Consider the following 23,088-nt stretch of genomic DNA (forward strand, 5'->3'; position numbering starts at 1 on the left):
GAATATCGAAATCATAGGTATCGAAATTGTCCGATTTCTATAATGGAACGATAGATGAAAATTTCTTCTAAGTGTTTTTGAACATAATAATAACATTTCTGTAAGAATTATTGATAAGTTCTTGGAAAAATTTTGAATAAAATAGTTTGATTGAGTAAAAATTTTTTTCTAATATTCTGATAAAAAATTTTCTATGAATTAATTAGTTATATAAGAAATATATATATAAGAATTTTTTAATTAGTTATATAAGAAATTTCATACAAGATTGAAAAGTCGATTAAAGTATTTTATATAATTATTATTAAAATTATTACAAATTCTAATGATAAAAAAAAAATTAAAAAAATAAAAAAATCTACAAAATATCTACGATTTGATAAAAAATTCTTGCTTTTTTCTTTATTATTTTTCTTCAATTTTCCGTAAAACATAACAAATATCTAACATAAGATAACTTTAAATTAAATATTGCAATTTTCATACAATATATTAAATAATTTATACACAAAAGATTATTTTAATCGTAACTTTCAAAGAACGATTTACAATAGGAAAAAATAGAAGTTTATTTTTTGTAAACGAGATAAGATTCATTTGATCAGATTGAATTTCTAAATTTTTCTTTTCAAATAACAACAAGATAATAAATATTTCTTCTCCATATTTCTTCTGAAACTTAATTTTTCCATTTTTCTTCGTAAAAAAAAAAAAAAAGAATACATTTCTTTAACAATCAATAAGAAAGAATTTCTTTCTTATTCCTAAAAAGTTTAGTCATGAAAGTATATATTATACAATATACACTTTCAATGTATATTATACAAAGTTATCTCTCGAATTATACATTTTATCATTCGTGCACCATTTTTTCTACGATCGTTGCTTACATCCATCTTTACATATATACGTCTCATAGTTGATCAGTTGATCATTATATTTGAAATTACATAGCAAACATACCAAAGTGTAATTAATCGTGATGACAGATGTGTGCAAACAAAGATTGCGAAAACTCGAACTCGGAAGAAATGTTATTCGTATACACGTACCCTGCTTCAATATCCAGAGAAGAATCTTGTTTGAGAAAAAAAAATAACGAACGAAACGCAACTCTCGCGTGTTCCCTAAGATTTAAATGATGACATGACAAACGCGCTTAAGAAATGTAGAGGGAGTTGCGTGCAAATTCGAAGAAAAAGAACGAAGGTGGAGGGGGGGGCTAGGGTTTCTTATTCAAGGTGATGAATAAAATCATGGTATTAATTAAATCGTTATTAGCGGGATTAGGTGAGGATAGATCCCAATGATAATCAGAACTGTATTGCTCATATTATCATATCGACTTACATGGTTCCTATTTAATAGAGAGAAATATCGAAACCGGTTGAACGATGGATTTTTAATTTTTTATTTTTTGTTTAATTATTAAAAATATACTTAATACTTTTCATATTATAATTAATTTTGATCTTTTTTATCGAGAGTATATATATATATGTATAATACATTTAATATTAATGGTAATCTAATATTAAGATTGATTTTTTTTTGCTATTTTTATTACGTATTTTTATTCCATTTCATTTACTACCTATGATTAAATTTATTCATCAAGCGTTGTGAAATATTTAATTTTATTTTTTAAGGTAGAATAATACTTCATATGCTTATTATATCAGAGGCGTTTTAATATAACGTCATGAGTTAGTGCTATATTGAATGCAATTACACATTAAGGCTATATTAGAAGACTTTCCTTTTCGTTATTTGATACTAAAAAATACTGATAAAAATATTATTATTAAATATATATTAAGATTTATATTTTTTTTTCTTTAAAAATAATATAAATACAAAAAACAAAGCAATCAGTATTCATTTAGCATACAATCTCTTCTAATATTATTAAGTACATTACGAAGTACATAGATCTTTCTATTAATGTTTAATTTTATTTATAATTTTTTTAAATTAAAAATCTTTCTCATTTGTACCTTACTTAATAATGGTACATATTTTTGAAAGCTTTTATCGAATCTTCTTTTATTCATTTTCAATTATGCATTATAATTTTTCAGATTTTATCAAGGAAAATATATTATTGTTTTTTCGCGAAAGAATTGATAAATTACCTCGATCTTCCGCGAATCGTACTTCTAAGTTTTTTGAAACATTAAAAATAAATCATATAGTGAAATATGAGAATAAGGATAATCGAAACCACAAATGACCGTGAAAAATAAGAATATCTGCAATTGAAACATATATCTATAACTCATTCAAATAATTGTTTCACGTTATTAGTTATTAGAATCAATCATAAATTTTAAATTCAAACTATTGTTCTAACATTCAAAAAATAGAGAAATTTGTTTTTTGATCAATTTTTATCTTTTTCTTTTTCATCATTTAAAATGTTAAATAAATGATATAATTAAATTTAATATTAATATGAGATTAAAAATTCAAAGCATTATATTCTTCTTCATTAAGATTGTGATATTCACAATTGAATTAAATCTTTCTACGATAATGACAAAAGTTATTTGTAATAACTTTTAAGAAAATGTAAAAGAGATCAAGAATTTTTTTTATATTAAAATTTTTATAATTAAGTTATTATTTAAAATCTTGCAAAAGAAGTAGCAAAAAGGAAACAAAATATTATTTGTAAATAAATCGAATTATATTAATATTAAATTAAAAGTAATTAATCATAATTAATCATTGTTAATTGGTCGTAATATTAAATATTTGCATCGTGCATTTTTCACTTACCAAATAATATGGTCCAATATGATTAACGAGTGAGATCGGCAATGCTGTGGCTCAGCAAGACACCGCTACACTGACCGCAGATTTCTTCGGTCCACACGACTCCCACGACGAGAACCCTCCACAGGGTCAAAAGTACTTCGAAACTCGTATCCGTCAAACCCATTACCGCGTCACTAACTGTCCACGAAATGTTGCTTTCGTTCTTTCGTGGAATCGAGTGACAACTTTGAACTTAATCCGACGATTATTTGATTTAAATATGATAAAAGTTCATATTTGTTCATGTACTTCTTCGTTTTATTTTACAAATGTAATAAAAGAATCATTGGAAATTATATATTATAATTATTATTCTTTATGTGCTTGGTTCTATTGAAAATTATAAATGAATTAGTCTGCAAGAACTATTGTCACAATAATAAATGATTGACTCTTGTACAGACTGATTTTGAGAGCAATTGTCCATTGATCACAATGACAAATCATAAGAAAAGTTATAAATTCGAAAAGAGAACCTCGTCGCAAAGGTTCGAAAGAATGAGTGGGGAAATTTGCCGGCTGCAGGATGTATATACGCGCTGAGATCACGTGATGCTGCAAGGTACAACCCAAGATACAAATTTTGTATTTACGCATGCGCGGAATTCCGCGGCATCCAAAAATGCCGTATGTATCATAGTTTAGATTGAATTGTTCGAATAATAATTGTAAAATGCTTAAATATAAAAATATAATATTCATTTTAATTTTTAATACAACTATTATATTATTATTTATTTTATTTTTATTCTTATTTTATGTTTATTTATAACTTAATATTTTATTGTCTATATATTTTTATATATATGGTTATAATTTTAATTGTGTAATTAAAATTTAATTTAATATTTTTTTTATATTAATAATTCAAAACTAATAAAATTAAATATTTCAAAAGTTTCAGAAAATTACTTTCAAATGTTTCTTGTTATTTTAAAATATTGTAAATTATATATATATCTAAATTGATTATATTCTATCGTGTATATTAGAAAGTTAATAAATTCGTATTACGTTAGATAAAAATTATATGATCATCAATTTAAAAAAAAAATTTAATAAAATTAAATTTAATAAATTAATTAATATCATCTGAAACTCAAAAATTAAAAAAAATATATATATATTTCAAATAGGAATATTTATATTTCAAATATTTTTTTATGTGAAAAATTAAAAATTTATTATTTAATTTATTATTTTTAGATTAATAAAAATAAATTTAATTTTTAAATATTTTCTTTTTTTCATTATTACCGAACGAATATACAAAGAAAAAATTTATTCCAATATTTTTTAGCAGGATTCTATGAGATATATCAAATATTTTATTAAAATATACACTTTAATAAAATAATTCATCGCTTAATTTTATCTATAATTTATTTATTTACATTAGTATTTATATTTATTCTTTAATTTTTCATTAAAATTATATTAAATAAAGATAATCAAAATTTGTATTTGCAGAATAATTTCAGAATATTTTCATTTTGTAAATTCAATAATCAATTATTAATAATGTAACGGTTCAATGATATAATAATTCTAATATAGATGAAATAGCTAGTTAATTATGAAAAAAATATATTAAAATTATATTGAATGTATTTCATAATTTTAAGCAATCGATATCTGAAAAAATTTCATTATAAAATAATATTTACAATATATGTATCATACTACTATAGGAAATATGATAAAATTTTATTGAAAGATAACGATTTATTGAGTTTATCATTACTAAGTTTTCGAACAACGGAAGTTGAATAAACTGGTTATTCGTTAGTATCTTTTTAAAATTAAAATATATTTTATATTCTATAATATTGTATTATTATTTGTATATATTTATAGAAATAGAGAAAAAAAGCATTCAAGTTAATAGTATTATCTTATTATATGAATATTTGTAAATTGTTCAAGTTTTCGATTACGTATTACGTATTACATCCGCTTGCGCAAGTCATTAGTTTCGTCGCCATCATAGCGACGAGATCGCGACCGCTTTTGGCCGTTGTGCCAGGAATTGGGATAATCGTCGTTTACGGCGAAAAAACGAAGCAGAGCTTTTGCTCTGTTACACCCGTGTTTGTGGTCAAACTAGTATCGTTACATCGGCCGTGGATTATCGGCATCTCGAGGATTTTTTCTTCACCTTTGACGATAACGAAACATGGCTTATTGAAGAAGATGAAGGGCCTGCAGAAATACATTGTTTCTCCATACGGAGGAAACCGTAGCCTCAATCACTCTGGAATTCAGCACGAATACATTCGTGCCAGAAATGGAAAAAAATACAAAATTTCCGCAATCCTCTGCAAAGGGGGTTCCTGCTGATTCTAAAAAGACTCAAGGTGCGTCGTCCCAATGTCGATAACGACGTCATCATTTCGCTAACGTCTTACATGTATACTTAATACAAAAAAAAAAATAACTTATACATCTTATGACCTTAACTTTTTCAAATTGTTTTCTTCTAGTTTTTTTTTAATTATTTATAAGCCAAAATATTTTTTAATTATATATGAATTTTCAATAATAATATATAGAATATTTCAGCTTAAAGATTTTTAAATATTGTAAAAAGATTTAATTAATTTATATTATTTATTATTTAAAAATTAATTTATTTATTTATTTAAAAACTAATAAGTTTACAACTTATTATTTAATTTAATAAAATATTTTATTTGTAATATTTTATTTTATCTTATATAAATTAAATACAAAATTTTTTTTATTACTTAATAAATTAGGATACAAATTAAAATAATAAATATATTTATTTAAATATTACTTATGTATGTTTCTTTAAAAAAGCTTTAAAAATAAATTATTATTTTTGCAGATGTTACAAACAAATCTTTTCCAAGAAACTCGCGTCGACGTGAACCAGCAGGTGCTAACAGTTTCTCAAAATTTGAACAATCAAAGAAGTGCAATGTACAGAAAACAAAAAATTTTGATAAGAGACCAAAACCTAAAGGACAATATCATGGCAGTTCAAAGGAGGATACCAAGGTTTATTTCAATTATATGAAATAATATTTAATTTATACATATAAGATTATATTTAAATTCAACATTTTAATTTTTAGGTAGTGCAAACAGAATTAGCTGAGCCTGGCTCAGTAGTGGTCCAAGGAAGTAAAAAGCAGAATTTGAATCATCTGCTGAATTTTCATTATGAACCACGTGAAATGCAAGGTGGTTCAAGTGCATGGAATCATGGAAAATCAATGAAGGGTTTTTCTAGAAACAGTAATAGATGGCTTCCACCAGTACAGCGGCATAAATACAACAAAGAACAATTTTTACAAGCCAGGTAAACTATATTATATTAATATTAATAAGAATATGAAATAAATATAATAAAGTAAAAGTAATATGAATAAATAATTTAATAATAATAAATATTAATATTTTACTATTTTTTAGCTGCCAATTTGTTGTAAGTGCCAATGGGAATTACACATTATATCTAAGTGATCCTGATATACTAGTTGATTGGAGATGGGTAGAACAAATTGTAAATTTGTTATAATATATTATCATATTATTCAATATATCAAAATTATAATATATTATCATATTTAATATATTTGAACAATTTTTTAAATTTTATTTATTTTAGAATACAAATAATAATAATTGTAAATATTCTATTGTTTAGAAACTTCACAGTTCTGAAAGCTTGTCATGTCCAATATGTTTATGTTCACCTATTGCTGGAAAAATGACACGTTGTGGTCATGTTTATTGTTGGCCTTGTATCCTTCATTATTTATCACTTTCTGATAAATCTTGGCGTAAATGTCCTATTTGTTATGAATCTATCCAAAAATCTGATTTAAAAAGGTAATTTATTTGAATTCAAATAACATTAAAAAATAAAATTTTTTTAAGATTTTAATGAATTTTTTATTTTTTTTTCCATTTCAGTGTTAATGAAGTCACTCAAAGTACATTAAATTTAGGAGATACTATTACTTTACGTTTGATGCGTCGTGAAAAAGGATCTCTGCTTGCAGTGCCTGTTGGATCTACAATCCAAAATCCAACAAACTTTTTCCCTGTTTCAGAGAGTATTAGCAATCAAGTGTATTCAAAACTTCTTATTGCAAATACAAAAGATGTAAGTTCCTGAAATTTCCAAAAATTAAATTATAAAAATTTAATTATGATTCATATCATAAATTATAATTCAGGTGAAGAATATCATTGAATCAGAACGTATTCAATTGCAATTAGAACTATCTGATAATCCTGATTCTCCAGAAAATTGTTATATCGAACAGGCACTTGAAGAACTTTCAAAAAGAGAGGAGGAATTGTTACAAAAAGTGAAATTAATTAAATTTTTTCTAATCTAATCTAAGGCAGTATAAAAACATTTATTTGTAGATAAAATTCTTCCTCCATAAAATATATTTTTCTTTTTATAGGTAAAATCAGAAACCATTTTCACAAATGAAATGCAAACAGGAAATATTAACATTGAGAAAAGTTTATCTCAAGATAATGAAGAAACAAATACTATAATAAAAAAGGATGTGAAAAATGTAGATGAAGAAATATTAAAATCTACAGAAAATTCACTTATCGGCGCTCAATCAACCTCGGGCATAACAAAATTCTTTTATTTCTATCAAGGTTCTTATTTTTTCTTTAATATTTAATTTATTTTATTTAATATATTTAATTTATTTTTTGTTTGATATACGTATTAAAAATATTATATTAATTTTTAGCGGAAGATGGACAACATTTATATCTTCACGCAATGAATGTCAAGATGTTAGAAATGCAATATGGTAATCTTGAAAATTCTCCACATATTATAACAGGAAAACTCTTAGAAAAAGAAGGAGGAAGTCTTACAGAAGATCTAAGACGTAGATTAAGATATTTATGTCATCTGCCATTGACTTGCCAATTCGAGGTAGCCGAAATTGAATTAAAACCGCCCATTGTATCAGAAGAAGTTTTGTTTTCATTTCGAGGTAATTTTATAATTAAACCTGTACTTTATTTTCATTTTATGAATATTTTAATCCTATAAATGATTTTATAGATCAATTAGCATTAAGACACAAACGTAGACAACAACGAGAACGTGAAGAGAGAAAAAGAGAAAAAAAGATTACTGAAGAAGAAAATAAACGTATGGGAAGATATCCAACACCTATTGTACACATTGATTCACAGCGACATTTTCCACAATGGCAACCAGAATTATTATTTTCCGAGTACGCAATTTTCATTATTTCATTATTAAATAAAAATAATACAGTATTAAATATATTGATTAATTAAAGATTAAAAAAAATATTTATTAATAATATATGTTGGCATATCATTATAAAAAATTGAAATTAGTTTCAAAATATATAGAAAAATCTAAGCGAGTATATATTTGTAGAGAAAATGTTCCATCACCACCAGAATCAACGACGACTTCAAGTGTAGCTAGTAGTCCATCTTTAAGCACTTTTGATGAAATTGTTACTTCCAAACAAACTGACATCCCTCAGGAATCGGGACCATCATTCGCGGAAATGTTACGAAATACCGGCACTCGTTTAAAATCACAAACAGTATGGCCATCAATTAACTCCAATCATGGGAAACCATATTCTAGTATGACTATTCAATCATCCTCGAAAAACACCGAAGAAGAGGATTATGTCTCAGTACCATCATACAGTCAAAGTTTTGGCGATGCCTTAGCAGCCGCTTTAGAACAAACAAAATTAGGTAAGTAATTTTATAAAATTTAACTTTATAAAATATTTAAATATTTTAAAAGTATATTAATCTAAGAGTATATTATCTATAATAAAAATTGTAAAATACAGATTTGAAAGTTTATAGCATTAATGATTTATTTATGATAATTATTTTATTTTTCAGAAACAAAAAAAAATGGAGGTGGAAAGAAAAAGAAGAAAGGAAAATCAACTATATTGTTTGCAACTACTATGGCACATCAATCTTAATTTTTTTCATACTAATTCTCGCACTCTATGTTATTTTTTAATTTTGCAATTGAGTTATTTTACTATCATGTGTTATATTTCAGATTAATTTGGACATATATTAGAAAATTTGTAAAGTTCTAGTACAAATCATAACATGTAATAATATATTATCTATTATTGATTTTTATCAGTGTATTATCAAATTAAACAAATGTTTTCTGTAGCAGCATACAAATTTGAGTCTGTTATACATGCAAATAAAATTTAATTTCATGAAAATTAAAATAAATATATAAATTTATTAAATATACATACCTTCTGAAATAACTTTTTTTATAATATTTATATATATCGTATAAAAGTTTTATTGTATATTGAACAATTTTGAACACAACATATTCGATCTAAAATTATTATATTTAACATTACTTTTTCTATCAAGTTCAACCAATTTTAAGCGAAGAAATATTCGTTTTTTCTTTATTTTCAATTTTATATAATCATATTTTATATCAAAATTGAATTAGAATGAGTAATATTTCATTATTTGTTAACAAGAATAATGAATAATTTTTTCATTTCACATTCTTGTTTCATTTAATGTACCAATATAAAATTCACAAAATTGTCTTTTTGTTTCATTATGTAATTTTATAAATTTTATAGTACATTTTAAATATTTATTATTATAAAATAATCTAGAATTTATTGCGCATTAAATAACTAACGTATTTAAACTAATAATTGTATATTTTTTCTTACTTTAAATAATTCAAAATTATATTGTAGATATAATTGATTAAAAATATTTAATTAATAAATTTGATGATGAAAATTAAAATTTAATAGGAAGGTAAGAAAATAAATTATAAAAAAATTATATTTCAGGGATTGTTTTATATTTTCATAGTTTTTTGAACATAGAAAACTAACAACTGATCTTTTTTATCCACATTTTCAAAATATAAGTACAATAGTTTTTTTTTTACGTTTATTGTAATCTGTAGGAAATTACTAATGAAATAAATTATTTGTCTAGTTTTACAGTAGAACAAAATAAATAAATCAGAAGTGATTTTTACAATGATATAAAAAAAATTATAAAATCTAGATAAATTATATATTTAGGAACGAAAGACCGAAGCTGTCTAATTCTATGTTCTTGAAGTTGTTATCCTTTGCATCGGAATAAATCATGGAGAGGGCAGTGGCAAGCGAGTAATCGATTTAATCGACTTCTTCGATGGTAGGTCCAGATGCACCACCACCAGGAGCACCGCCACCAGCTCCTGGGAAGCCACCAGGCATTCCACCAGGCATTCCACCAGGCATCCCACCAGTACCCTGATACAATTTTGTGACAATAGGATTGCATATAGCTTCCAATTCTTTCTGTTTATGTTCATATTCTTCTTTATCAGCTAATTGATTAGCATCGAGCCATTTAATGATATCGTTGCATTTATCCAGTACAACTTGTTTGTCACTGGCGCTGATTTTATCCTTCAACTTCTCGTCTTCCACTGTACTCTTCATGTTGAAGCAGTAAGACTCAAGACCATTCTTAGCAGCGATAGTTTCCTTTTGTTTTTCGTCTTCGCTACGATATTTCTCAGCTTCGTTGACCATCCTTTCGATATCTTCTTTGCTGAGACGGCCTTTATCATTGGTAATAGTGATTTTGTTCTCTTTACCAGTAGATTTATCAACTGCAGAGACATTGAGAATACCATTGGCATCAATGTCAAAGGTGACTTCAATTTGAGGAACTCCTCGAGGAGCTGGAGGAATGCCACTGAGCTCAAATTTACCTAACAGATTGTTATCTTTTGTCATAGCACGTTCTCCTTCATAGACTTGAATCAATACTCCTGGTTGATTATCAGCATATGTAGTGAAGGTTTGAGTTTGCTTTGTTGGAATGGTAGTATTTCTCTTAATAAGAGCAGTCATAACACCACCAGCAGTTTCAATACCAAGAGATAGAGGTGTTACATCAAGAAGTAATAAATCTTGTACTTCTTCAGATTTATCACCATGAAGAATGGCAGCTTGCACAGCAGCTCCATATGCTACAGCCTCATCAGGATTGATAGACTTATTTAATTCCTTTCCATTGAAGAAGTCCTGCAGAAGTTTTTGAATCTTAGGAATTCGCGTGGATCCACCAACCAAAACGATATCGTGAATCTGAGCTTTATCCATTTTAGCATCGCGTAATGATTTTTCTACTGGCTCGAGTGTTCCTCTGAAGAGATCAGCACAGAGTTCTTCAAATCGAGCTCTGGTAATCGATGTATAAAAATCGATTCCCTCATAGAGCGAATCAATTTCAATGCTAGCTTGAGTAGACGAAGACAAAGTGCGTTTCGCACGCTCACAAGCTGTTCTCAAACGACGAAGAGCGCGTTTATTTGCAGTCAAATCTTTTTTATATTTGCGTTTGAATTCTTGTACAAAGTGATTGACCATACGGTTATCAAAATCTTCGCCGCCAAGATGGGTATCTCCTGCTGTTGACTTGACCTCGAAAATGCCATCTTCAATGGTTAGAATTGAGACATCAAAGGTGCCACCACCAAGATCAAAGATAAGGACGTTGCGTTCGCTGGTAGTTTTTTTATCCAAGCCATAAGCAATGGCGGCAGCGGTGGGCTCGTTGATAATACGTAAAACGTTTAAGCCCGAGATGGTACCAGCGTCCTTAGTTGCCTGACGCTGCGAGTCGTTGAAGTAAGCAGGTACAGTGATCACGGCATTACTGACAGTTTTTCCCAGATATGCTTCAGCTGTTTCCTTCATCTTTACCAGGACCATTGAACTCACTTCTTCGGGGAAGAAAGTCTTCGCCTCTCCTTTGTAATATACTTGAATCTTAGGCTTGCCACCATCATTTACAACGGTAAAGGGCCAATGCTTCATATCAGCCTGAACAGTGGGATCTTCAAAACGACGACCAATAAGGCGTTTGGCATCTAAAAACAAATACAATGAAATAAATTTATCACTAAACTTTTAATTAAATTATATAATATATTTAAGATATTTTTGATTCGTAATTTTATGTGAAATATTATTCAAATTTACAAAAATTTGAGAAACAAAGTAATATATTCTTATTGATAAAATGTTTACCTACATATTTTAATCATATAATTTGCAATATACAAATGTAAACGATCGATTTTCCGATCTATAAATATGACATGATATTAAATTAAATAATTTTCGTAAGAAAATATATAATAATATTAATTTTCTGTTTTCGTCAATTGCAATAGATTTATAATAATAAAAAATTCAGTTTTTTTTAAATCATTTTTTGTACATTAAATTAATCCAGATATTAAAACATTATAATACATCTTATATACTTAATCATTATTTTCTAAATGAAAAATATTTACAAAAAAAAAAAAAAGAAAATAAATTATCGAAAAATATATATCATATTAATTTTTTTCATGAAGTGAAACATCTACTTTTCACTTATTTTAATTTTTTTTTAAATTTAATCTTTTAATAAATTTAGGATATTTAATATTTATTTGTCATTTTTTATATTAAGCATTATTTATAATTTTTATGAAATAAAAGAAAATCTTTTATAGATATATTATGTATATTTTGAAATTGTTATTGAAATCAATATAGTACATATTTTTGAATATTTTTTCTAATAAAGGAGAGTCTTTTTAAAATAAAGTTTACGATAACCGGCGGATATATTTAATATGGCGTCCTTTAGGTATTATGGTAGAAATTTTTATAACTGCGCTTGCGTATACTATACATTGTTGATAAATTGACATCAGGAAAAAATATAAGATCTAATGAAATAAGTCAATTTACACAAATATATAGTCAAGTCACATATTCTTATAGCTGAATTCATTATTAATTACTACTAATAATATATATCAACATTTAGTGAGGCAAATGGCTTATTACTCTCATTCACAGGTTATATCAGCAACGTATAATAGATACTACTACAAGATATTTCCAGTATACATATTGACCTCATCATCTATGTATTCAGAAAATTTTCACTGCTATTTACAAAATTATAATTTCATTTTGAAAAATTTTGTTAAAATATTAATTCATAAAAAATGAAATATTAAAATAAAATAAAATAAATGAAAAAATCAATCAAAATAATTTAGAAATTGTTTTTAGAAACTAAACATTAATAATGCTTTAATTCAAAAACAGTTACTACAAACTTTTTTATTAAATTATCATTATAAAATTAAAGAAATCAAACAACTATATTTTAAGAATTTATATCTATAATACAAATTTTCATGTTAACTTTATAAAACTTTTATTATAAATTATTATATCACAGTAATAGTAGTAATGGTCATAGTAATCATTAATCTAAGATTTCAAAACAAATTTATAACAAATTTATTTTTGTAATTACTTTAAATTTAAAATTTTATAAAATTTTTTAAATTTTATTGAATAATAAAAATTTAATATATCAATAAAACTATAAATATATCAATAAAAAAAGTTTAAATTAATTTCTAATTATAAAGTAATTATAATTAGAAATAAACTAATAAAGAATATAAAAAGGTTTGATAAATTTTTAATACTACAAAAAGATTGAGCAAATTCATAGAAAGTATGATAATTCAATATAAATAAAGAAATACTTTGAGAATAACATACCGAAAATGGTGTTGTTGGGGTTCATGGCAACTTGATTTTTGGCAGCATCGCCGATTAATCGTTCAGTTTCCGTAAATGCAACATAGCTAGGTGTTGTACGATTTCCTTGATCATTAGCGATGATTTCTACTTTTCCATGCTGGAATACGCCAACACAAGAATAAGTAGTGCCAAGATCAATACCAACTGCAGGTGCTTTAGCCATCTTTGCTTTTCTGTAAAAATATGAAATGAAAATTTAATTTGTAAAAAAAAAAAATTTGAGATTATTTCTAATATGAATGTTGTATCAAATATTACAGATGTCAAACAAAGATAATGGGAACACACCTTTCTTCTTTGTTCGCTTGGTAAAAATTCGCTTTGTAAAAATCTCTTCGTAGGACAGAGAAGAAGTTCTTCGATTGACGATTCGCAACGTGAGTGAAGAGCCCGCATCCGGCGCTCTGTATATATTACCTTCCCAGAGGACGCTTCTGGAATGTTCTTCCTACTCTAGCACATTCTATCAACCAATCAGAAATTAGTTTCTGTTAGACTTCAATGATTACTGGATACACGCCACGAACTACGTGTATCAATAGTGGTATTTTATTTGGTTATCGATCGATCCAAAGATTTCATATATAGAAATATTTAAAAATCTCATTCTTTGATAAAAATTATTTTAAACTTTTGAAATTATTTTTTATATTACTGATATTCAAATAAAATAATTTTTTATGTAATTTTTGGCTAGAATAATAAATAATACAGAAGTGGATCATAAGGAACGTTAAAAAAAATCTAGTTACTACTTAATTCTAGAAGGTGTGTAGTAGTTACACATACACATGTATGCATATATAAAATTTATATCTATGCTTGGCTATGAATCGCACGTTTTCAAGGTCCCATAATTCCTGTAATATCTATAACCTTTATAATACACGTGTTCAATTTTTAATGATGTAATTCTTAATATAAGTAAAATAATTATTATTTTACATAATATTATTAAAAAATCGACATTTTTTTTTATAACAGTAGATTTAATAGTAAATACATAAAATAATACTTGATATAAAGGTAATATCAATGAATCATAACAATATATCACAAATATAATAATGAAATGTCCAATAAAAATTTTATATGATTCATAAAAAAGAAAAAATATGTAGAGATATTTTAATAATTTTTAAATACATATGTAAATATTTAAATAAATAAATAAATCGAAATTTTTATTATTTAATAGTATTTATAAAACTATTTTTATAAATAGAAATTTATTATCGAATTTTATTTAAAATAGCATAGAATTAAAAATAGAAAAAATTTATTTATATAAAATTTTCTATCTTTTACCATGCAATAAAATTTATAAATTTTTTTGAAATCTATATTGCGTATATAAAGAACATGACATGTACATTTTGCGTCAATTGTGACGCATGTATACATGACTTAAAAGATGTGTACATATATGTATATATATGTATATATAACACTTTAATACAAAGATTAATTAAAAATTATATATTAAAAAAGTTTAAAAAATAAAAACAATAAAATAAATGTAAAAAAAATTGTTTTTACTTTAATTTATTTATAAAAAACATCAAAAAATTAATATATAAAATTTTATTTTATAGAAAATATATATTAAGAAAATTATATTATAAAATATTTTATAATATAATATAATATAAGTATTTGATTTTCTTATAAGAAATTTAATTTCATTTAATAATAAAAATATAAAATTATGTAAAAAGATTTCATGTAAAATTTATTTATCGATATCAATTATTGAAATGTATTTAATCACAATATTGTGATAAAAATAATATTTATAAGTTCTAATTTGTCAAGATATTGTATAAATTCATTGAATATTATTAAAATTTCTTTTGGCGGGTACAATCTATGCGACAAAGCACAGTATAAAATCGATGATCATAAGCATTGCAGCAGTGTTCCGTAGAAACTTCCAGTATATTCTTGCTTTATGCCATATCCGTTCAATACGCTGTTAATACTACGCGAGTGTGTTCAAGACATTTCTGCGTGTACTTTATTATTTATTAAAGGCAATTTGGAAATAATATACTTTTGTTGTATATTTTATATCGAAAAAATATATATTTGAACGATTTTTTGAATGTTTATATGATGAATTTGACTTTTATCTAAAATATAATTTTATTTTTTATTAATCAAATCTCATTTTCTTTGTTATATTATTTTATATTTTTTTATTTTCTAAAATAATTGTTAAATTATATTAAATAAAATTAGTATTGATATATTGACAAAGTTAGTAAAATAAGTTATCGTATGTCATATTAATAAGATTTTATTTACCATTTTAACTAAGATTTTTAAAAAACATTTGATTTATAAAAGTTTATCTTATTTTGTTTTTAAAATTCATAATGAAGTTATCAAATATAATATAATATATATCAGTATATTGTAAAAAAATGAATTTATTTTTATTATTCATCTCATGATTAATATTTCCAAAAATTTCTAATTTATATTATAACCACTATAAGATTTATTTCCAAAAAAAAAAGCTCCTTCTTATAAACGGTAACGGTTTTCTGAACAATATCAGGATTTGAACGATATCAGGAGGATTTTTATATGGATATAATAACCGATAAATTTTATTGATATTTATTAAATATTAAATATATTGATAGAAAAAAAATTTTTAAATTTATAAATTTTATCTTTTACTTAAAAATATTAAAAAACATATTGCATAAGACGATATATTTAAAATTCTTTTGAATATCACAATAAAATATTGAAATATGAAAATATGAAATAAATAATTTCAGTAAATGGATACAAATTAAAAAAAAATTGGAGTCTAAAAAAAATGATGATTTAAAAAATTGCATTTAATAAAAATTTTTTACTTCAATATAATTATTTCAATATAAGAAAATTATTTATATTTTGTTACATACATACATACATGTATATAATTATATGTATATAATATATATATATAATTAAAACTATTTACTATTTAATATTAACTTAAAAAAAAACTTTAAAAAAATTTAAATTTTAACTTAAATAAAATTTAAATATATATTTGATTAGAAATTAAATAAATAATAAAAATGTTATAAGAATATAAGATAAATGTGTATAATATATTTAATTTTATTTTACTAAATGTGAATTAAATTTTGTTATATTAATTATTTTGTTATAAATTATTATAATTTAATATTTGTGATATATATATTTTTTTTATTAAATATATATAAATAAAAATGAAATATCGAATTTTATTAATAAATTTATCATTAAAGGCAGCTTTACATGTATACCGGCTACGTAATACTAATGTGACTGTTTGATAATACATAATTTGTGATTCAAGACTATGACATTTATTAACAAAACAGATAGGGTATAATATTTGGATATTATTTTATAGAATTTAATTTAATTGAATGAATTTGAAATTTCTTTATATGTAACATCAATATGTTGTTAACTTTGAATATCTTTCCACTTTAAATATAACCTCCTTTGCCGGTTACAAAAAATTGTAGTAAGTTATGATTATATTGTTATCGAAACAGTTGAACATTAATATATAATAAAAAGTATGACTGCGAGATGGGAAATATACTTTTTGACAATATCAATGTTATTGTTTATCGTTTGTGTACAAAGTTTGCAAAGTTTAGAAGTAATATATGCAATAAATGCTGGTGGAGATACACATACTGACAGTTATGGAATTCGTTATACTAGAGATCCTTTAATGAATAAAGTTGGAACTGCATCTGATTATGGCAAGCAGTTAATTATTGGTCGAGTAAATACTATTGACCAAATTTTGTATCAAACTGAACGTTATCATCATAGCACATTTGGATATGATATTCCAATAAATGAAGATGGAGATTATGTTATGATATTAAAATTTTGTGAAGTTTATTTTAACTCTCCTAATATGAAGGTAATATTTAATAAAAACTTTATCTTTATAATTATATTGTAATGCTTGTTGAATATGATTTTAAATGATTACATTCTTTAGGTATTTGATGTTGTATTAAATGGAGATCATACTGTTGTTACTGATTTAGATATCTTTGAGAGAGTTGGACGTGGTATAGCACATGATGAATATATATCATTTAAAGTTCAAGCTGGAAAATTAATATATAATGATGAAGAATCTGACATATTAGCTGGAAAAATTAGAGTTGAATTTATAAAAGTAGTATACTCATAATATTTGATATAATTTATAATATTTGATTCATTTTATACAATTTAACTGAAATATTAATTTTAATTAATTAATTGTAGGGTTATAGAGACAATCCAAAGATAAATGCTATTGCAGTAGTGAAAGGAAATATAGAAGGTATTGTTAAATTTGTAATATTTGTAAACTTTTAAAATAAATGTAACAGTTATTTTTTAATATTTTTTTAGATATACCACAATTGGGCCCAATTCCTCAAGAACCAGAAGAATATCATAATATACAAGAAGATGAGGAAGAATCTACAGTTCGTAGTCGACATACAAGTGGTCCTAGAACTCCAGATCCTTATTCAATTGATGATTCTTCAGTAATGTTACCAGTCTTTGTAGCTCTTGGGGCATTTATTCCTTTATTATTTTGCCTATGTAAATTATAGGTGATAAAATTTTGCACATAAATGCCTTGTACTTAAAAAATATAATTTAATCAGCTTAGGTAAGTTTAATGCGTGGAAATTTGCCTATGTTGATTATGTAAATAGTGAAAATATTTTTGATTTTAAATTGTCACCATTTATTATTAAAACTGTTTATAATTAATTTAATCAAATGAACATATCTATATATGTTTTTGTACAATAAATAATTTAAATTAGGAATGAAGTTAAAGATATAGAAAAGGTGAAAAGTTGTGTAATCATGTGACTTTTGTTACTGTTTTAATAATGTGTTCACTTGTGATTTATTTAATTTTTATTATTAGATATGGAAAATAATTATTTGCACAAAAGTTTACACATCACCTTTTCTTTCACTATTTGATTTTGAATGTACTACAAAGAAATATATATTTATAATTATAATATATATTTATTAATTAATTAATTTTAGATAAAGCTTATAATTTAACATATGTCTGAAATTTTTATTATCAGAAATTTTAATTTTCAGAAATAATATTACAGGAGAAATTAAGGGGAAATAATATGTAAAGACATACAGTACAATAAATCTAAGTACTTTATTTTAGTACATGCACATAAAATGTTATAAATGAAATTTATGATTAATTTATTGTAGAAAATTAATGAAATTATTATTTTAATTATATTTCGGATATCTTTTATGTAAAAAATTTAATATACTTTTATACACTTTGTTAAAAATGAAAATGAATCCAACAGTCCATAAAATACCAAAGTATCTGAATTTTTTGCAAATCAGAAAAAATAAAGCTGTTATTATTATTCAATAGAGTCATTTTTTTCTAATATATATTTTTACAGTGTCCTACACCTTATTTTTATTTAATTTTTATTTATAATTTATCTTTTTTTTATATTTTATATAATATTAATTTATATACATCAATTTAATTATTCTTTTCTTCCTATTTCTTCCTACTATCATAAATGACAATAAATATTATCTATTGTGTCATATGTTAACAAGGAAAATAGAAATAAGAAAGAGATAAAAATGAAGTCAAAATTTGGAAAAATACAATGCCATTTCTACAATGTATAAATAAAAATTATAAAGAATTATAAAGAAAAAACAAAAAATACTAAAAGAAGAATAGACATAAAGTAATTAACTGCTAGCACCATCTCTTGACGAAAGACATAAGAAGATATGAAATAATTGAAATTTAGCGTCATCTCTCGAATGTTCTATTTTATCTTATTTTTAAAGATTTTGAAAGATTTGTTGATCAAAAGATAGCACTAATAATTAATTTTTATCCTATCTCTATCTTTCTTCAACTATTTTCTATTTTTATTATGAGTTTCATTTGCGCCATTCTGAAGATGGCGTTGAATTTCAAATTTTTATTTTATCTCTATTTCTGTTCTATTATTTGCTTTCCTTGTCTATACTTGTTCTGTGAAATTTATGCACTTAAAAAATGATTTCCATATCTAATGAACTTTACGTTTTCTTTGTTTAATCTATTGATTTAAAATTTCAATCTATTTTATCTAATTTTTCTATTGTAATATGTAGATTTTATATGTTTATCTATTTTCATATATATATACACATATTTTAATATGAATATAAGACTATTTTAACTAAAAGTCTTCGGACTCATTTATATAAAAATACATTAGATGATACGATAATATTCTCTACCTAATTTATAGTAAAATTTTGCAAATCTATCTTATATCTCGTTTTACATCTATTTTATATATTGTCTATGTTCATATATAAAAAACGAAGTTTGTGAAAGTGTCATAAGAAATCAGTATTATCGCAAATCCACCTCAGGATGCGGTTGATGATCGATCGTATGATTTGCACCGATGAACAGAAGAAAGCACTTACAACAAGTTCAATTGACCGTCGAGTACTGCGAAAGGTAGTACGTACATATGTGTACGTACGACTGGCTTGTTCTTAATGGGAATAAGCTCATTCATCCTATATAAAACGGAAGATCACGTGACCTCTGATCGTCTAGGCCTTTGATGTATGGTCATCACTGGCAATTAACTGTCAATTCAAGGCCGTGCTTATGCATCCGAAACCCCGAGCCCTAAGTCTCGAGTGGCAATCATCCCTTGGGAAAAAGAATCTAAAGTGCGACCTTATATTTTTATTTGAGATATATTTGAGTAATCCTAATTTTTTTTTAATTTGACGAATTAGTCATTCATCATTCGTTTAAAAAAAATTCTTATTAATTTATTAAAATGTTTGTCAATTTTCTCTTATATATTATTTTCAAAAATGTACAAATAAATATAAATAAATAATAAAATGATAAACGCATTAAAAATAAGTATTCTTAAAAATTATAATGATAATTTCAAATCAAAAAATCAAAATGGTATCAAAAAATCTTAATGATATGAACATTTTTAATTTGATCGATATCGACTGATAATGAGTACTTTAAAAACAAGAAATATAATAATTTTAAATGTATAGTATAACAGTGATTATATAACTTAATTTATAATTTCAAATGCTTGAAAATTTTTAATGATGTAAAAAAATATTTAATAATATATATAATTCATTATGTTTAATTTTTTTTTTTACAAACATATTTATTAATTGTATTTATATGAAAATCAATCATAAAAAAATATGTTACTTCATCATAATGGATCATAAAATGAATTAAAAAAAATAATTCATAATTATAAAAAAAAGTTGTTCTCATAATATTATATTATAGGCTGACTATGATATACTTTTACATTAAATGATTTATTGATAAAAAAGAAAAATTTGTTCTACTTTTAAAACAAAAAATAAATCATATCAATATATCATTGATAATAGTTCTGATAATGGATTTAATATTCATAATAAAATAAAATTGATATTATTTGGCTATGATACTAGATTTATAAATATCAAAATTTTGACTTAATTGACTAATTGACTAACACATTTTGACTTAATATTGTTTATCTTCAATTCTCAATTCATAATACATCAAGATATCCGACATAATTTTACAATGCAAAATATTTTGCTTATTTTTAAAAATATTAAAAAATATTTCAGATACAAATTTTCCCCAGAGTTTAGGAGAATATTATTTTATTAAGACTTGGCAAAAAAAATTTTTTAATATTATATTTTTTATATAAATTTTTATTTAAATTTATTTTTTATATAATTTATATAAAATATATAAAAAATATAAATTTCATTTATAAAAATTTTATCTTTTTTTTTATTTATCTTTTGCAACAATTATTTTTATACTTATCTCTTGCAGTAATTATTTTTTTGAATTTTAAATCATTTTTCTAAGAATTTTCTTAATTATAAAGATACTTACTTATACTTATCTTTTACATATTTATTTTTTACAATAAAAGTCATTTTTTTGCAATATTAAATTTTTTCCAATAATTTTTTAATTCTATAAGATTCAGGAATATGCTAAATGATTTTATATTTGAAATTTCATTTGATTTTCATGTGAAATTCCATGTAATATAATTAAATTAAATTGCAGATACAATTTTTTTCTCTTTTTTTAATAACAATATAGGAAATAATATAATAACAATATTTATTTGAGCAATACATCCTCATTAATTTGATTTCTTCTTACAAATCTGTCTTCTCGCAATTCGGTATCATAATTCGTGTAACTATTTTAACTAGACAATTAATGTAGCATATTAGGAAATTGTATCAATGAATTGTGATTGCCGATTATTAGTGTCTACAAATGTGGATAGAGAAACTAAGAAGGCAATTGTTTCATTCATAACTCGAAGAAACTTGATCGAAATTAATCAGATATATCAGTGTTTTTTTCAATAATATTTCATAGATGATTAATGTTGATTTCAACGTTATCATTATGTAACTCAACAAAGATTCTGAAACAGGAACTGAATTGTTTCGCTGAAACAAATAATAGAGTTCGACGGACAGTTTATTCCGGTCAGATTCAGAAGTGCAACAGAACTGTCTGTGATTTTAATAAAGCACGTACCAGATGTGAGTATTAGTGGACAGAATACGTATATGAATTCAAGTGGATGCCACTAGCTTAATCGTAAAATGTGGCCTGCGTTGCCGAGCTACATTCAACGTGGCCGGTACATTTTATTAGCTAGCTACGCCAATTCTAATGCAGTTCTTCTCGTAAAAATGTAGCGACGTACACGGTCTTTTATTCGACATACATTATTCCATTAGCTTATTCAGTTTTCTGTTAATGATAGCTAGATTGGACAAGAGTTTTATTATGATTTGAAGTTGTTGAAATGGTTTTAACTCTTATATCGTGTATGTAATAAAATAAATATAAATATAAATAAAAATATAGAAATAAAGAATATAATTATATATTTGCAATTTTCTGTTAAGTAAATTAAAAATAATTTATATGACGAGTTAATTTCGAAATTATTGAAATGATATTGAACTTTCATTTTTATTTATATTATATTGTAGATAAAATAAATATAAATCAAAATTTAGAAATTGCTTATAATATTTAATGTTATTTATTTCTGAACTTTATTAAAATTTAATATTTATTGGTGATCGTTTCAAATTACATAATGCATTGTGAGGTTAAAATTGTTGTATCCGCAGATGAGACATCTAGCGGTGAGATTTGATTCAAACAATGCTGTACCTTGCTTTAGTTTCAATATTTACAATTGAATGTCATTTGATGGTAAAGAAAAATGAAAAAATATATTTTCTATTTAATATCGCTAATTAATATCACTAATTAATATCGCATCAATAAGATATATTTTATACACTTATTATCAAGATATATAAACGGATATATCATATAGCTTAATAAAAAAAAGACGAAAAATATCTTGATTATAGCGTCATATGATTAACATTGGAGATATCTCAT

At 24.0% G+C, this 23,088-nt stretch overlaps 4 protein-coding genes across 8 annotated transcripts in view; 2 read left to right on the forward strand and 2 right to left on the reverse strand.

Annotated features, from left to right (window-relative positions):
- The window catches only part of LOC102676503 (sodium-dependent dopamine transporter), a 17,181-nt gene extending 13,857 nt beyond the window's left edge, over positions 1-3,324 (reverse strand). Inside the window, exon 1 of one of the 3 annotated variants that reach the window (XM_031508076.1) lies at positions 1,053-1,170. The gene's annotated coding sequence lies outside the window, so the exon portion shown is untranslated. Of the gene's footprint in view, positions 1-963; positions 983-1,052; positions 1,171-2,781 lie in introns of those variants that run through there. The other 2 variants (XM_031508077.1, XM_006610423.2) reach the window with 2 other exon arrangements.
- Positions 3,325-4,754: 1,430 nt separating this feature from the next.
- Positions 4,755-9,093, forward strand: LOC102676265 (RING finger protein 10). The gene is made up of 12 exons (XM_006610422.2): positions 4,755-5,177; positions 5,672-5,844; positions 5,922-6,148; positions 6,262-6,352; positions 6,497-6,681; positions 6,766-6,958; positions 7,032-7,166; positions 7,269-7,476; positions 7,575-7,826; positions 7,898-8,072; positions 8,246-8,580; positions 8,737-9,093. The coding sequence occupies exons 1-12, from the start codon at positions 5,108-5,110 to the stop codon at positions 8,820-8,822; spliced, it is 2,130 nt and encodes a 709-aa protein (XP_006610485.1). The 5' UTR covers positions 4,755-5,107; the 3' UTR covers positions 8,823-9,093.
- Positions 9,094-9,681: 588 nt separating this feature from the next.
- LOC102676033 (heat shock 70 kDa protein cognate 4) lies at positions 9,682-14,023 on the reverse strand. Its single transcript, XM_006610421.2, has 3 exons — positions 13,821-14,023; positions 13,491-13,705; positions 9,682-11,779 (listed from the first exon to the last, which is right to left on the reverse strand). Exons 2-3 carry the CDS (start codon positions 13,693-13,695, stop codon positions 10,032-10,034), a joined length of 1,953 nt encoding a protein of 650 aa, XP_006610484.1. The 5' UTR covers positions 13,696-13,705; positions 13,821-14,023; the 3' UTR covers positions 9,682-10,031.
- Positions 14,024-15,446: 1,423 nt separating this feature from the next.
- Positions 15,447-18,802, forward strand: LOC102676811 (malectin-A). Of its 3 annotated transcripts, none has more exons than XM_031508103.1 (5): positions 15,447-15,565; positions 17,087-17,469; positions 17,551-17,733; positions 17,826-17,883; positions 17,955-18,274. In XM_031508103.1, the coding sequence occupies exons 2-5, from the start codon at positions 17,113-17,115 to the stop codon at positions 18,161-18,163; spliced, it is 807 nt and encodes a 268-aa protein (XP_031363963.1). In that variant the 5' UTR covers positions 15,447-15,565; positions 17,087-17,112; the 3' UTR covers positions 18,164-18,274. The 3 variants fall into 3 exon arrangements, 2 of the variants coding, with proteins under 2 accessions (XP_031363963.1, XP_006610489.1); XR_004149577.1 differs by lacking the exon at positions 15,447-15,565 and adding an exon at positions 18,678-18,802 and having other exon boundaries at positions 16,784-17,469; positions 17,955-18,222; XM_006610426.2 differs by lacking the exon at positions 15,447-15,565 and having other exon boundaries at positions 16,784-17,469.
- The last annotated feature ends 4,286 nt before the right edge of the window (positions 18,803-23,088 follow it).

Source organism: Apis dorsata, unplaced genomic scaffold (assembly GCF_000469605.1).
Source record: "Apis dorsata unplaced genomic scaffold, Apis dorsata 1.3 scaffold_74, whole genome shotgun sequence".
Classification (NCBI taxonomy): domain Eukaryota; kingdom Metazoa; phylum Arthropoda; class Insecta; order Hymenoptera; family Apidae; genus Apis; species Apis dorsata.